The sequence below is a fragment of the Erinaceus europaeus genome, chromosome 3 (assembly GCF_950295315.1).
Source record: "Erinaceus europaeus chromosome 3, mEriEur2.1, whole genome shotgun sequence".
In the NCBI taxonomy this organism is placed as follows: Eukaryota; Metazoa; Chordata; class Mammalia; order Eulipotyphla; family Erinaceidae; genus Erinaceus; species Erinaceus europaeus.
The window spans coordinates 97,373,173-97,386,929 of NC_080164.1; the positions used below are offsets into that span (position 1 = coordinate 97,373,173).

The 13,757-nt window shown below is 42.3% G+C and overlaps 1 protein-coding gene across 1 annotated transcript in view; it reads right to left on the bottom strand.

Annotated features, from left to right (window-relative positions):
• Positions 1-12,660, bottom strand: part of MSH2 (mutS homolog 2) — a 77,510-nt gene extending 64,850 nt beyond the window's left edge. Inside the window, exons 1-3 of the mRNA XM_007534266.3 lie at positions 12,382-12,660; positions 2,693-2,847; positions 546-824 (exon numbers count right to left, since the gene is read on the bottom strand). Of these exons, the coding sequence (XP_007534328.1) occupies positions 546-824; positions 2,693-2,847; positions 12,382-12,592 (645 nt within the window). The 5' untranslated portion in view covers positions 12,593-12,660. The remainder of the gene's footprint in view (positions 1-545; positions 825-2,692; positions 2,848-12,381) is intronic.
• Between the last annotated feature and the right edge of the window lie 1,097 nt (positions 12,661-13,757).

The following is a 13,757-nucleotide window of genomic DNA, read 5'->3' on the forward strand; positions in this document are numbered from 1 at the left end:
AGTCAGCCCAAAGAGGTGGAGTACAGGCAGGCAGGGAGAAAGAGGGGAGAAAGGAAGAAAGGGCCAGCCAAAATTTAAAAAGACAAGTAAATAAGAAAATAAATAAATGCATATCAGAAATATATATATATCACAACAGTGACTAAACAGAGCACAGGATTTGCATGCACAGGACCCAGGCTTGATGTGCTACATCACATATGCCAGAGCAGAATGATAGTCCGTTGATAAAATAAGAGGCTAAATAAAGTTCTACTCAATCAAAAAGAAAAGTTTCATCTTTTTATTTGATAAATTCAGTTTTGTTTTGTTTTTTTAAGGCCCTGTATCACACCCTAACTGTGAAAGCAGGATTTTTTATTAACAGTTAACACTCTCAGGTTGGCCCTGTTACTCTTTTACAAAGGAGAGAGGGAAGGGAAGAAGAAATAATTTGAGGCTGAACAAGAAACAGCTTGCTCTGGAGTCCTGTTAAAGGCACAAAGTTTCTGCAAAGATAAACATCAAGATGTTTTTCATAATAAAACAGAAGTTGATTCCTTTACCTGCCTCAACTTCGCCATGTCTCCAGCAGTCTCTCCTCCTGGTAAAACACATTCTTTTGGTCCAATTTGAATCAGTAGAGCCTCCAGATTGGAAAACTGATCATTATCAGGAAACTCACACAGTCCAAGCTTTCTCTGTATGGAGTCGACATACCCAATTCCAATTTGTCTTTGACCATCCACTGTAGACATTTTAACACCCACAACACCAATAGAAGTTGACATATCATTGTTACCAAAGAGAATGTCTTCAAACTGAGCAAGATTTCCTGGAGAAGCCTAAACAAAAATAAAAAATATTAAATTCTTCGACATACTTTAAACAGTTACTAGTGGGCAGGGAGATAGCATAATGGTTATGCAAAAAGACTTTCTTTTTTCTTTTTTTTTGCCTCTAGGGTTATTGCTGGGGATTGGTGCCTGCACCAATCCACTGCTCCTGGAGGCCATTTTTCTCATTGTGTTGCCCTTCTTACCCTTGTTGTAACTGTTGTTAATGTTATTGTTGCCATTTCTGTTGTTGTTGGATAGGACAGAGAGAAATGAAGAGAGATGGGGAAGACAAGAGAGGGGAAGAGGAAGACACTTGTGAAGTGACTCTCCTGGGGGGGGAGGGGGCGGGATCCTTATTCCGATCCTTGCACTTTGTCCCATGTGCCCTTAACCTGCTGTGCTACTGCCTGGCCCCTGCAAAAAGACTTTCATGCTTGAGGCTCCAGGGTCTGAACCCAATTCCACCAGGAACCTGTTTTTAATACTATTACTAAAAGGGAAGTAAACCTGGAAAACACCAGAGGAAGCCAGGCACTATTTCTTTTATCTGAGAGAGAAAAGAGAAAAAGAAAAAAGAAAAAAAAAAGGAAAAGACACTGAGAAGTAGTAACAGGTGTAGGTGTGCCGGATGGTGGTGGCACAGCAGTTTAAGCGCATGTGGTACAAAGAAGCGCAAGGACTGGAGTAAGGATCCCAGTTCGAGCCCCCAGCTCCCCACCTGTAGAGGGGTACTTCCTGCCCCTCCTCTCTTAATTTCTCTCTGTCCTATCTAACAACAACAACAAAAATATGGGAAAGGTGGTCTCCAGGAGCAGTGAATTCATGATGCAGGCACCGAGCCTCAGCAATGGCCCTGGAGGCAAAAAAAAATTAAATTAAAAAAAAAAGGGGGGGGAAGAATCAACCTCAGGGGTCAGGGAACTAGCATAGCTGTTTACACAGCAAACTTTCATATCTGAAGCACCAGGGGTCCCAGGTTCAAACCGACATCACCATAAGCCAAAACTGATCACCATAAGGGTGTGTGTGTGGGGGGGGGGGACAAATCTCACCCACCCAAGACTTTAATCATCAATTTAACTCAGCATTTACTGAGAACCTATTCTGTGTAGGTGCTAGAAATGAAATCATGACCTTATAGACCAAAAAGGAAGATAGTTATTTAAAAAATAACGTTATTTTCTTGAAGTAATTTGAAACATGCCATCAGTGAACCTTTTTTATTCTTCTTTTTTATTATCTTATTTTATTTGATAGAGAACTAGAAATCAAGAGGAGGATATAGAGAGAGGGAGAGACAAAGACACCTACAGTGCTGTTTCCCCACGGGAGCTTTCTTCCTGCAGGTGGGGACTGGGGGCTTAAATCTGTGTCCTTAAGCATTGTAATAAATGTGCTCAGTCAAGTGCGCCATTACCCAGTCCTGCTGGTAGGGTCCGGGGGTTCAAACTCAGGTCCTTGTATAGGGTAATATGTGCACTCAACCAGGAGTGCCACCACCCAGCTCCTTAATTTTATTTATTTATTATTGGGTAGAGACAGAGAAAAACTGAAAAGTAAGAGGGAAAGAGACAGAGACACCTACAGACCTGCTTCATTGCTCCTGAAGCTTCCCCCCTGCCAGTGAGGATCATGCTTGGTAAAATGTGCACTTAGCCAGGTTTGACACAGGCCAGTCACTTCATATTCATTTTCTGATAAGTACTTACTGAATTTCAGGATTGCTACTGAACAGTGGTTTCAAAATTCACAAGCTAAAGAATATTGATGTTTCCCTTAAGCATTCACTATCACAGGTTGATTATTAAACTACAACATAAATTCAGTTTTATCTTTTTCTACTAAAAAAAAAAAAACTTATTTAAGATAATTACCTTAAATGCCAAATACCAGTCATTCTCTTTAGAGGCTTTGTTTCCAGCTTTATTCTTATAAACTTCAACTCTATACTGACGAACTAGAAGAAGATTTTTCACAAAAGACTCAAAATTCATTTTACTAAGCACAACACTCTCCAGAGTCTTTCCTCCTAGGGAAACACATTAACAAAACAAAAAAATTATAGATAAAAAAAAGTTATAGATTTGAATTAGTAAGTGTTCACTACTTAACACTGATTCCCCACATTCTATTGTTCTTTGAGTAATTTCTCCAATAAGATGTTGTTCAACAAGCACCAAAATCTTATGTCTGAAGATCTCAAGTATGTGAAGTCTAAAATTATGAATAAACACACCCTCCTGCTTCTATGGAGTCTTCCCATCAAAATAAAAATTCATGAAGAGATATGAAAACTAAAGAAAAATTAAATACATCTACAGTTGACCTAACTTGTCCTTATTTTCCAAAAGTCAATAAATTTTATGGAATCACTGCATAACATTTGTGTAGAATTGACTTTTTTTCCCAAAAGGTCTATAAAAATAATTAGTTGGGAGTCAGGTGACCGGTCTAAGGATCCCAGTTCCAGGCCACGGCTCCCCACCTGCAGGAGAGTCGCTTCACAGGCGGTGAAGCAGGTCTGCAGGTGTCTATCTTACTCCTTCTGTCTTCCCCTCCTCTCTCCATCTTTGTCCTATCTAACAACAACGACATCAATAACAATAAGGGCAACAAAGGGGAAAATAAATATTATTAAAAATTTAGGGGCCAGGTGGTGGCAACACCTGATTAAGTGTTCACATTACAGTGTGCAAGGACCCAGGTTCAAGCCCCAGCCCCCAGCTGCAGGGGGAAGCTTCACTAGTGGTGAAGCAGGGCTGTGGGTATCTCTGTCTCTCTTCTTCTCTATCTCCCCCCTTTTAATTCCTCTCTGTCTCTCTCCCTTTCTGTCTTCCCCTCGTCTCTCAACTCATGTCTCTATCCAAAATTAAGTAAATGTAATTTAAAATAAATAAATAAATAAATACAAAAAAATAATTAGTTAAGATTCACAGCAAAATACCCTAGGGAACAAATTCACATAATTCAAGTTTAAAAAGATTCAACATGGGAGTCGGGCATGGCGCAGCAGGTTAAGCGCAGGTGGCACAAAGCGAAAGAACTGGCACAAAGGATCCAGGTTCGAGCCCCCAACTCCCCACCTACAGTGGAGTTGCTTCACAAGCAGTGAAGCAGGTCTGCAGGTGTCTGTCTTTCTCTCCCCTCTCTGTCTTCCCCTCCTCTCTCCATTTCTCTCTGTCCTATCCAACAATGACATCAATAATAATAATAACTACAACAATAAAACAAGGGCAACAAAAGGGAATAAATATTTAAAATAAATAAAAAGATTCAACACAAAAGACTTCGCCTTGCACAAGGATCCAAGTTTAAGCCTCTGGTCCTGACCTGCTGGGGGGAAACGTCAGGAGTGGTGAAACAGGGCTACAAGTATCTGTCTCCCTCTCCAGCTGCCTTCCCCTCTCAATTTCTCTGTCTCTATCCAATAATAAATAATATATATTAAAAAAAACTTCCCTTTTGCCACTGCAACCTACACATACAGTTTACTATCCTAGTGTTAATGGTTCTTAGAATACGTCCAACTATAGCCTATGTACACTGATATATACTAAGTACTACCTTTGTCCTTTCATAAAACGTATACAGTTCTTTATGTTTTTTATTTATTTTTTATTATTTGTATTTGTTTTTTACTTAGTTCTTTGTTTTTTATTTTTTTATATTTATTTTCCTTTTTGTTGCCCTTGTTTTTTATTGTTGTAGTTATTGATGTCGTCGTTGTTAGATAAGACAGAGAGAAATGGAGAGGGGAGGGGAAGACAGAGAGGGAGAAAGACACCTGCAGACCTGCTTCACCACCTGTGAAGCGACTCCCCTGCAGGTAGGGAGCCAGGGGCTCGAACAGGGATCCTTATGTCAGTCCTTGCACTTCGCACCATGTGCTCTTTTAACCCTCTGCCCGACTCCCCTTTATCTTTTTTTTAAACTATAATACATATGGGGAGTCAGGCGGTAGCACAGTGGGTTAAGAGCAGGTGGTGCTAAGTGCAAGGACTGGCATAAGGATCCCGGTTCCAGCCCCCAGCTCCCCACCTGCAGGGGAGTCACTTCACAAGCGGTGAAGCAGGTCTGCAGGTGTCTCTCTCCCCCTGTCTTCCCCTCCTCTCTCCATTTCTCTGTCCTATCCAATAACAACAACAATAATAACTACAACAATAAAACAAAGGTAACAAAAGGGAATGCATAAATATTAAAAAAAAACTTTAATACATATGAAAGTATTCCAGTTTTTCAATTCACAGCTGCAAACATTCCAGTAACTGTAAGAATACTCTATAATTTCCCTTACTGACAGATACATAGTTTGTTTCTAGCTTTTGCTATTTTAACAATGCTGCATGAGTAACCCTGCATGTGCTTCATCCTCCAAATATGTGTTGTTTGTGTTTGTTTCTTTTTACCACAGCACTGATCAGCTCTGGCTTATGGTGATGTGGGAGCTTGAACCTGAGACTTTGGAGCCTCAGGCATGAGTCTATTTGCATAACCATTATGCTATACCCCCACCCCCAAATAGACATTAAAAGATAAAATCCTGGGGGGCAGGAGGTAGCACACTGGGTTAAGCACACATAAAGCTGAAGTGCATGGATCCCAGGCTTCCCCACCTGCGGGGGGGGGGGGGGGGGGGGGGGGGGGCCGGCTGTTGGTCACTTCCCAAGTGGTGAAGCAGGTCTCAAGGTGTCTGTTTCTCTCCCTCTATGTCTTCCCCTTCTCTCTCAATTTTTCTGTCCTATCCAACAATAGCAGCAACAACAATAACAACAACAACAAAAAAGGATGGCCACCAGGAGCAGTGGATTCGTAATACAGTCAGCAATAACCCTGGAGACAAAAAAAAGATAAAATTCTGAAACTAGGTGGCCAGGAGGTGACACACCAGGTTAAGAACACATTAGCAGGGAGTTGGATGGTAGCACAGCGGGTTAAGCAGGTTAAGGGCAGGTGGCACAAAGCGCAAGGACCCGTGGAAGGATCCCCGGTTCAAGCCCCTGCTACCCACCTACAAGAAGTTGCTTTGCAAATGGTGAAGCAGGACTGCAGGTGTCTATCTTTCTCTCCCCCTCTACTTTCCCCTCTTCTCTCCATTTCTCTCTGTCCTATCCAACAACAACTATGACAACAATAACAACTACAACAAGGGCAACAAAATGGGAAGAATAGCCTCCAGGAGCAGTAGATTCATAGTGCAGGCACTGAGCCCCAGCAATAACCCTGGAGGCAAAAAAAAAAAAATTAGCATTCACAAAGATCTAAGTTCAAGTCCTAGATCCCCACTTGCAGGGAGAAGCAGTACTACAAGTGGCACCCTTTCTCCCTGTCTTTATATATATATATATTTATTTATTTTCCCTTTTGTTTTTCACTGTTGTTGTAGTTATTGTAGTCATTGTTAGATATGACAGAGAGAAATGGAGAGAGGGGAAGACAGAGGGGGAGAGAAAGACAGACACCTTCAGATCTGCATCACCGCCTGTGAAGGGATTCCCCTATAGGTGGGGAGCCCAGGGCTCGAACCAGGATCCTTAAGCCGGAACCAGGATGCTTATGCCAGCCCTCGCGCTTTGAGCCACGTGCGCTTAACCCGCTGCACTACTGCCCAACTCCCTCTCCCTGTCTATCTCCCCTTCCCTCTCAAGTTCTCTAGAAAAAATTATGAAACTGGATTTTATCGAAGACTACGTGTGATCTTAATGCTGTGATGGGGGGGTACATAATATAATGCAAACAGACTTTCATTGTGCCTGAAGATCCAAAGTCCCTGGTTCAGTCCCCCAAAAACCAAAGCTAATAAAAAGTATAAATATAATAAAAATAATAAAGTGCTCTGCTAATAAACAGGGGGCCGGCCGGTAGCACACTGGGTTAAGCGCACATAGTACTAAATGCAAGGACTTGCGCAAAGATACCAGGTTTGAGTGCCCAGCTCCCCACCCACAGGAGGTCACTTCACAAGCTGTGAAGCAGGTATGCAGGTATCTCTCTCTCTCATCCCCCCATAACTTCTCTCTGTCCTAGCCAATAAAATATGTAAATTTAAAAAATAAGCTGAGATTATTCCCAGTTTTTTTTTTTAATAATTTGCTTGTGATCTGGGAGATGGCAAGTGGATAAAGCGTTGGACTTTCAAGCATGAGGTCCTGAGTTCTATCCCCAGCAGCACATTTACCATAGTAATCTCTGGTTCTTTCTCTCGCTCCTATTTTTCTCACTAATAAATAAATATCTTTTAAAAAAGAAAAAACGAAAGAAATTGTTTATCCATGAGAAAGATAGGCAGAGAGAAAGAACCAGGCACCACTCTGGCACATGTGCTGCTGGAAATTGAACTCGGGATGTCATGGCTGAGAATCCAATGCTTTATCCACTGCGTCAGCTCCCACACCACCTCAGTTATTTCTTATATCAATTCATTAGATATAAATACTAGGTAAGAATTCTGTCAGGCATCTGAAAATTGACCTAAATCTTACCTCTCTGAGGCTATCCCCTACATTATCAATCCTAATGACCTAATTCAGGAATGGCAGTTTCAATTAACAATACTATCCATAATGTATAATCATGGGTCTAGTATGTTTAAAAAATTATACATCTGTAAATTAATGTATGAATGAATTTTGCAAAGAAAAACATAAAAGGGAGCCAGGTGGTGGCATAGCACATGGTGGAAAGCGCCCTGACCAGCATCAGAATCCCTGTTTGGGTAACAACAACACCGATAAACAACAATGGCAACAAAAGGGAAAAAAATGTCCTCCAGGAGCAGTGGACTCAGAGCACCGAGCCCCAGCGATAACCCTGGAGGCAAAAAAAAAAAAAAAAAAATCCCTGTTTGAGTCCCAGCTTCCCACCTGCAGGAAGTTCGCTTCACAGGCGATAAAGCAGGTCTGCAGGTATCTTTCTCTCTCCCTCTGTCTTCCCTTCCTATCTCCATTTCTCTCTGTCCCATCCAACAACAATGACAGCAATAACAACTATAATAATAACAATGACGTTAAACAAGGACAACAAAAGGGAAAAAAATGTACAAAAAAGAAAAACATAAAAATACGTCATGGCTTTTCTGACAAACCACTTTATCCACTCAACACAATTTTTTTTTTTGGGGGGTACAATTTCATACAGTTCCACCAGAGTTCTATGCCCCATTCCCTCCACTGGAAGCTTCCCTGTTGTTTATCCCTCTAGGAGTATGGACCAAAGATCTTTATGGTGTACAAAAGGTGGGAGTTCTGGCTTCTGTAATTGCTTCTGTGTTGGACATGAATGTTGGGAGGTTGATCCATACCCCCAACCTGTTTATTTTCTTCTCTCTCTTTCTTTCTTTCTTTCTCTTTCTTTCTTTCTTTCTTTCTTTCTTTCTTTCTTTCTTTCTTTCGTCTCCAGGGTTATTGCTGGGGCTCCATGCCTGCACTGTGAATCCACTGCTCCTAGAGGCTATTTTTTCCTTTTGTTGCCCTTGTTGTTTACCGTTGTTGTTATTTTTTTTAAATAATTTATTTCTTTATTGGGGAATTAATGTTTTACATTCAACAGTAAATACAATAGTTTGTACATGCATAACATTCCCCAGATTCCCATTTAACAATACAACCCCCACTATGTCATTCATCATCTTTCATGGACCTGTATTCTCCCCACCCACCCACCCACCCCAGAGTCTTTTACTTTGGTGTAATACTCCAATTCCATTTCAGGTTCGACTTGTCAACACAATTTTTTTTAACTGGAGGGGGTTTGATGGTTTACAGTACAATTGTTGGCATGGGGCAGAGGTACATAGCATAATGGTTATGCAAAGAGACTCTAATGCCTCAGGCTCCTCAGTTCCAGGTTCAATTCCCTGCCCCAACATAAACCAGAGCTAAGCAGTGTTCTGGTTAAAAAAAAAAAAAATCTGTGCACCACCATAGTCCAGAGCTATAAGTAATGCTCTGGTTCCAAAAAAAAAAAAAAAAAAAAAATGCATGTGGGTAAAATTTCTCATTTTCCAATGACAGGTATCTACAAAACTCTCATCCCCAGCCCATGTCCTTTTCTATCACCATATACCAGGACTCCAAAGCCCTACCCCATCCCACACCAGGTCCCTCCCTTCCCAGAATCCTTTGCATTAGTGCAATACACAAAGTCCAGTCCAAGTTCTACTTTGTGTTTCCTCATTCTGTTCCTGTTTCTCATATTCATCCTTCTCTTTCTAGTTTATCTCACTTAACATGATTCCTTCAAGCTCCATCCAAGATGAGGTGAGTCCACCATTCTAAAGAGCTGAGTAGTATTCCACTGTGTATATACCACAACCTTCTTAACTACTCATCTATTGTTGGACACCTAGGTTGCTTCCAAGTTTGAGCTAGTATGAACAAATTGCACTGTACACAGATCTTTTGGAATGAGTGTGTTTCCTTAAGATATATATATCCCTAGGAGAGGAATTGCTGGGTCATAAGGGAGGTCCATGTCTAGCCTTCTGAGAGTTCTCCAGGCTGCTCCCCACAGGGTTGCACCATTTATATTCCCACCAGCAATGCAGGAGGGTTCCTTTACACCCATCATTTGTTATTACTGTCATTTCTGATATATGATGTTCTCACAGGAGTGATGACTCACTGTTGAGAACAAAAGCAGAAAATACCCAGAATAAAGCAATCTTGAGAAAAAAGAAGAAAAGAAGTGTCAAGGACAGAGGAGATAGCATAATGGTTACACTAATTCTCATGCCTGAGGCTCTAGATCACAGGCAGGTTCAATCCCTACCACCAACACCACACCGCCATAAAGGAGAACTAAGCAGTGCTCTGGTAAAATAATAATTATAATAAATAAATAAATAAATAAATAAATAAGATAAATCACATTCCAGGTATCAGACTATTATTAAAGGACCACTGTTACCAAAACTGTCTGATATTGAAACAAAAATAGACACACCAACCAGTGGAATAGATCTGCCAGAAATAAACCCTCACACCTATAGACATCTAATTTTTGAAAAGGGGGGCCAAAACATTAGAGAAAGGAAAGTCTCTTCAACAAACGGTGTTGAGGAAACTGTGTTGAAATATGCAGGAGCAAAACAACCACATTTCACCATACATAAAAACAAACTCCAAGTGGATCAAGTTTGGATGTTAGAACAGAAACCACCCAATATCTAGAGAAAAACATTGGAAGAACCCTTTTCAATCTAAGTTTTAGAGGCATCTTCAATGACCCAAGTGCAATCACAAGGAAAACAACAACAGCAACAACAACAAAAAAAAAAACAATGGGACTACAACAAATTGAAAAGCTTCTACACAGCAAAAGGAACCTCAATCCAGAGAGACTCCTTACAGAATGGGAGATCTTTACCTGCCATACATCAGACAAAAAGCTAATAACCAAAACACTGGGTTGTTGGTAAACTTACTTCTCTCTTTTTTTTTTTTTAAAGATTTTATTTGTGAATAAGATAGAGAAAGAACCAGACATCGGGAAGGGGTAGGTAGCGCAACAGTTATGCAAAAAGACTCTCATGCCTGAGGCTCCAAAATCCCAAATTCAATCCCCTGTCCCACCATAAGCCAAAGCTGAGCAGTGCTCTGGTTATTTAAAAAAAAAAAAAAAAAAATCAGACATCACTCCGGTACATGTGCTTCCAGGGGTTGAACTCAGAACCTTATGCTTGAGAATCCAGTGCTTTATGCACTTCACCACCTCCTGGACCACTGTATTTCTATGCATTGTATATAAATAGCTCACCAAACTCAGCAATTAAAAGAAAACAAAAAAACACCCCATCCAAAAGAGGGAAGAGGAACATAAAATGTTCACACTTCCTGCTCTTCACCTTAGGTCATTGGTTCTCAACTGAGGGTGATGTTAGTGATGTTAGAAAAAATCTGGATTGTCTCAGCTGGAGAGGAAGGAGTACTAAGGGAATGTAATGAGGAGAACGAAGAATGTTGTTCAACAGACATTTTGAGACCTTCACACTAATAATTTAATCCAAAATGTCAATAGTGCCAATTCTGATAACTTACCTTAGACATAAAATAGTCTCACTGAGCTGTGACTTGCCAATACCAGTTTCTTTATAAAATAGACTTAAAAAAAAAAAAAAAAAACCACACCATCAAGGAGAATCAAAACTCAATTTTCATGTTATATAAGGAACATCAATTATTCACAGTAACAGGAATACCCACACACACCCACACAGCAAAATGGTTGTGCAAAGAGCCTTTCACACCTGAGGCATCAAAGGTCCCAGGTTAAATCCTCTACACAAACCAGAGCTGTGCAGTGCTGTGATTACTGCTCACACAGTAATTCAGGGGCTGGAGAAACAGCATAATAGTTATGCAAATGGCTTTCAAACCTGAGGCTCTTCCATTACCCCAGCATCACCCTAAACCAAAGCTGAGCAGTGACCTTGTTAAAAAAAAAAAAAAAAAAAAAAAATATATATATATATATATATATATATATATATATTCTGATAATTCGAGATCTTTTGTAAGATTTAACCTAAATGTAACAATAGATGACACCAAGTAAAAGGCTGGGTAGTGGCACCCGTCTCGGTGAGCGAGCACCCCAGCTCTGGTCCCCATCTGCAGGGGAAGTTTCATGAGCCGTGAAGCAGTGCTGCAGGTGTCTCCCCATCCAAAATAAACTTTTAAAAAAGATTATGCTGGGGCCGGTGGTGGCGCACCTGGTTGGCAGCACATGTTACAATATGCAAGGACCTGGGTTCAAGTCCCCAGGTCCCACCTGCACGGATAATGCTTCACAAGCGATGAAGCAGGGCTGCAGGTATCTGTCTCTCTTCCTCTCTACCCACCCTCTTCCCTCTTGATTTCTGACAGTGTCTATACAAAAAAAATAAAAATTTTTAAAGGGGCGGGGTAAATAGCATAATGGTTATGCAAAGAGACTCATGTCTGAGGCTCCAAAGTCCCAGGTTCAATCCCCTACACCACCATAAACCAGAGCTGAGCAGTGCTCTGGTGAAAAAGAAAATAAATTAATTAATTAATTAAAATAAAAAGGTTATGCTATTTACAAGTATCAATTACAAGTAAGTATAAAGACTAACAGAAGAAAAAAAAAAGTTTCCTCCTCTATCTGAACTAAAAAAGCTGTCACTAAAGCAATGGAATCTTGCATGTGTGAGGTCTTTTCCCCAAAAACACATACACGCGCGCTCACACACACACACAGATGTGTGTGTGTGTGTGTGTGTGTGTGTGTGTTAGAGCCTGGGCTCAGCCACGCCAGGAGGCGCTGACACTGGGTGAGTGGCGGTAGGAACGTCGGGACAGCCAGAAAACCCAAATCACAACTTGGACCAACAGTGGAAACCGAGCAGGGTGATGCAGGGGATAAGGAAAGGGTCCGGGAAGTGTCGCCCCCGCAGGTGCTGGGCGCGCGGGAAGCGGAGGTGAGGGAGGGCGAGGGGCGGGGCCCGCACGGCCCAGGACTCCAGAACCCCGCAAGGCGGCGCCACTGCCGGGGTTTAGACTCGGTGGAGGCCGTGGCCCCTGCCCACCGCGCCCCGCGGACTCACCTGCCCGCCCCAGGTGCTTGACCACCCCCTGCGTCTTGAACACCTCCCGGGCGGCCAGCAGGGCGTCCTCGCCGTGCACCGAATAGAAGTCACCGCGGTCGAACAGGCGCACCGTGGTGCTCGGCTTCTCCGGCATGCCCTGGAAGAAAAGCACGAAGCCGGCCTCCGCCGCGCCCTCCAGCTGCAACGTGTCCTTGGGCTGCACCGCCATTTCTCCAGCTCTCTAAACAACCCGCCGACAGGACCACTGCCACCCCGCACCCACCACGCGGTTTCCCGCCCCCCTTCCCTTAGCCCAACCCCCACCCCGCCGCAGCAGGCCCGGGCAGAGGCGCCCAATCAACATCCAACAACGCGTTCCGGTGGGTGGGACTACGCCAAAACAGCCAATCATAAGCGGACGCGGCCGAGCTTCGCGCGCATGCTAGGGACTCCATCCATTGCGCATGCTTGAGCCTAGGGACCGTGGTCAATCCTTGAATGAAATCAGTCCTCTACACGTTACAGTGTTCAAGAGTCTGGGTTCAAGCACCTGGTCCCCAACTTCAGGAAGGAAGCTTCTCGAACTGTGACGCAGGGTTGCTGGTGTCTTCTGTCTCTTTCCTATCTCCTCCTCCCCTCTCAATTTGTCTCTACCCAATAATAAATATATTTTTAGGTGAAGGAGATACCATAATGGCTATGCAAACAGACTCATGCCTGAGACTCTGAAGTCCCAGGGTCAATCTCCTGCACCACCATAAGCCAGAGCTGAGCAGTGCTCTGGTTTATAAAAATAAATAAATAGATAAATAAAAAATAAATCACTGGTGCTCTGGCTTTTCCAGGCTGCCGGGCTGTGACAACCAGGCAAATGAATTCGTGGGGTGCACGATCAGGTAAACCCTGCCTGGATGAATTGAACTTTCTGCAGAAAACAGAGAAATGTTACACATGTACCTATTAATACATCCTACTGTCGACTGTAAACCATAAATCTCAATAGAGAAAAAAAAAAAAAACCTGCTGATAGGTTTGAATATATTCTGTTACGGAAAGTATGGTAGTGAAATCAGAAAGGAACTTGAAAACTCAGGAGTCCAGCGGTAGCACAGCAGGTTAAGCACACGTGGCACGTGCGAAGCTCAAGGACCAGCATAAGAACCCGGGTTCAAACCCCAAGGTCCCCACCTGCAGAGGAGTCGCTTCACAGGCGGTAAAGCAGGTCTACAAGTGTCTGTCTTTCTCTCCCCCTCACTGTCTTCCCCTTCTCTCTCCGTTTCTCTCTGTCCTATATAACAACGACATCAATAACAACAACAACAATAAAAAAACAAGGGCAACAAAAGGGAAAATAAATATTTTTAAAAATTAATTTTAAAAAACTTGAAAATTCA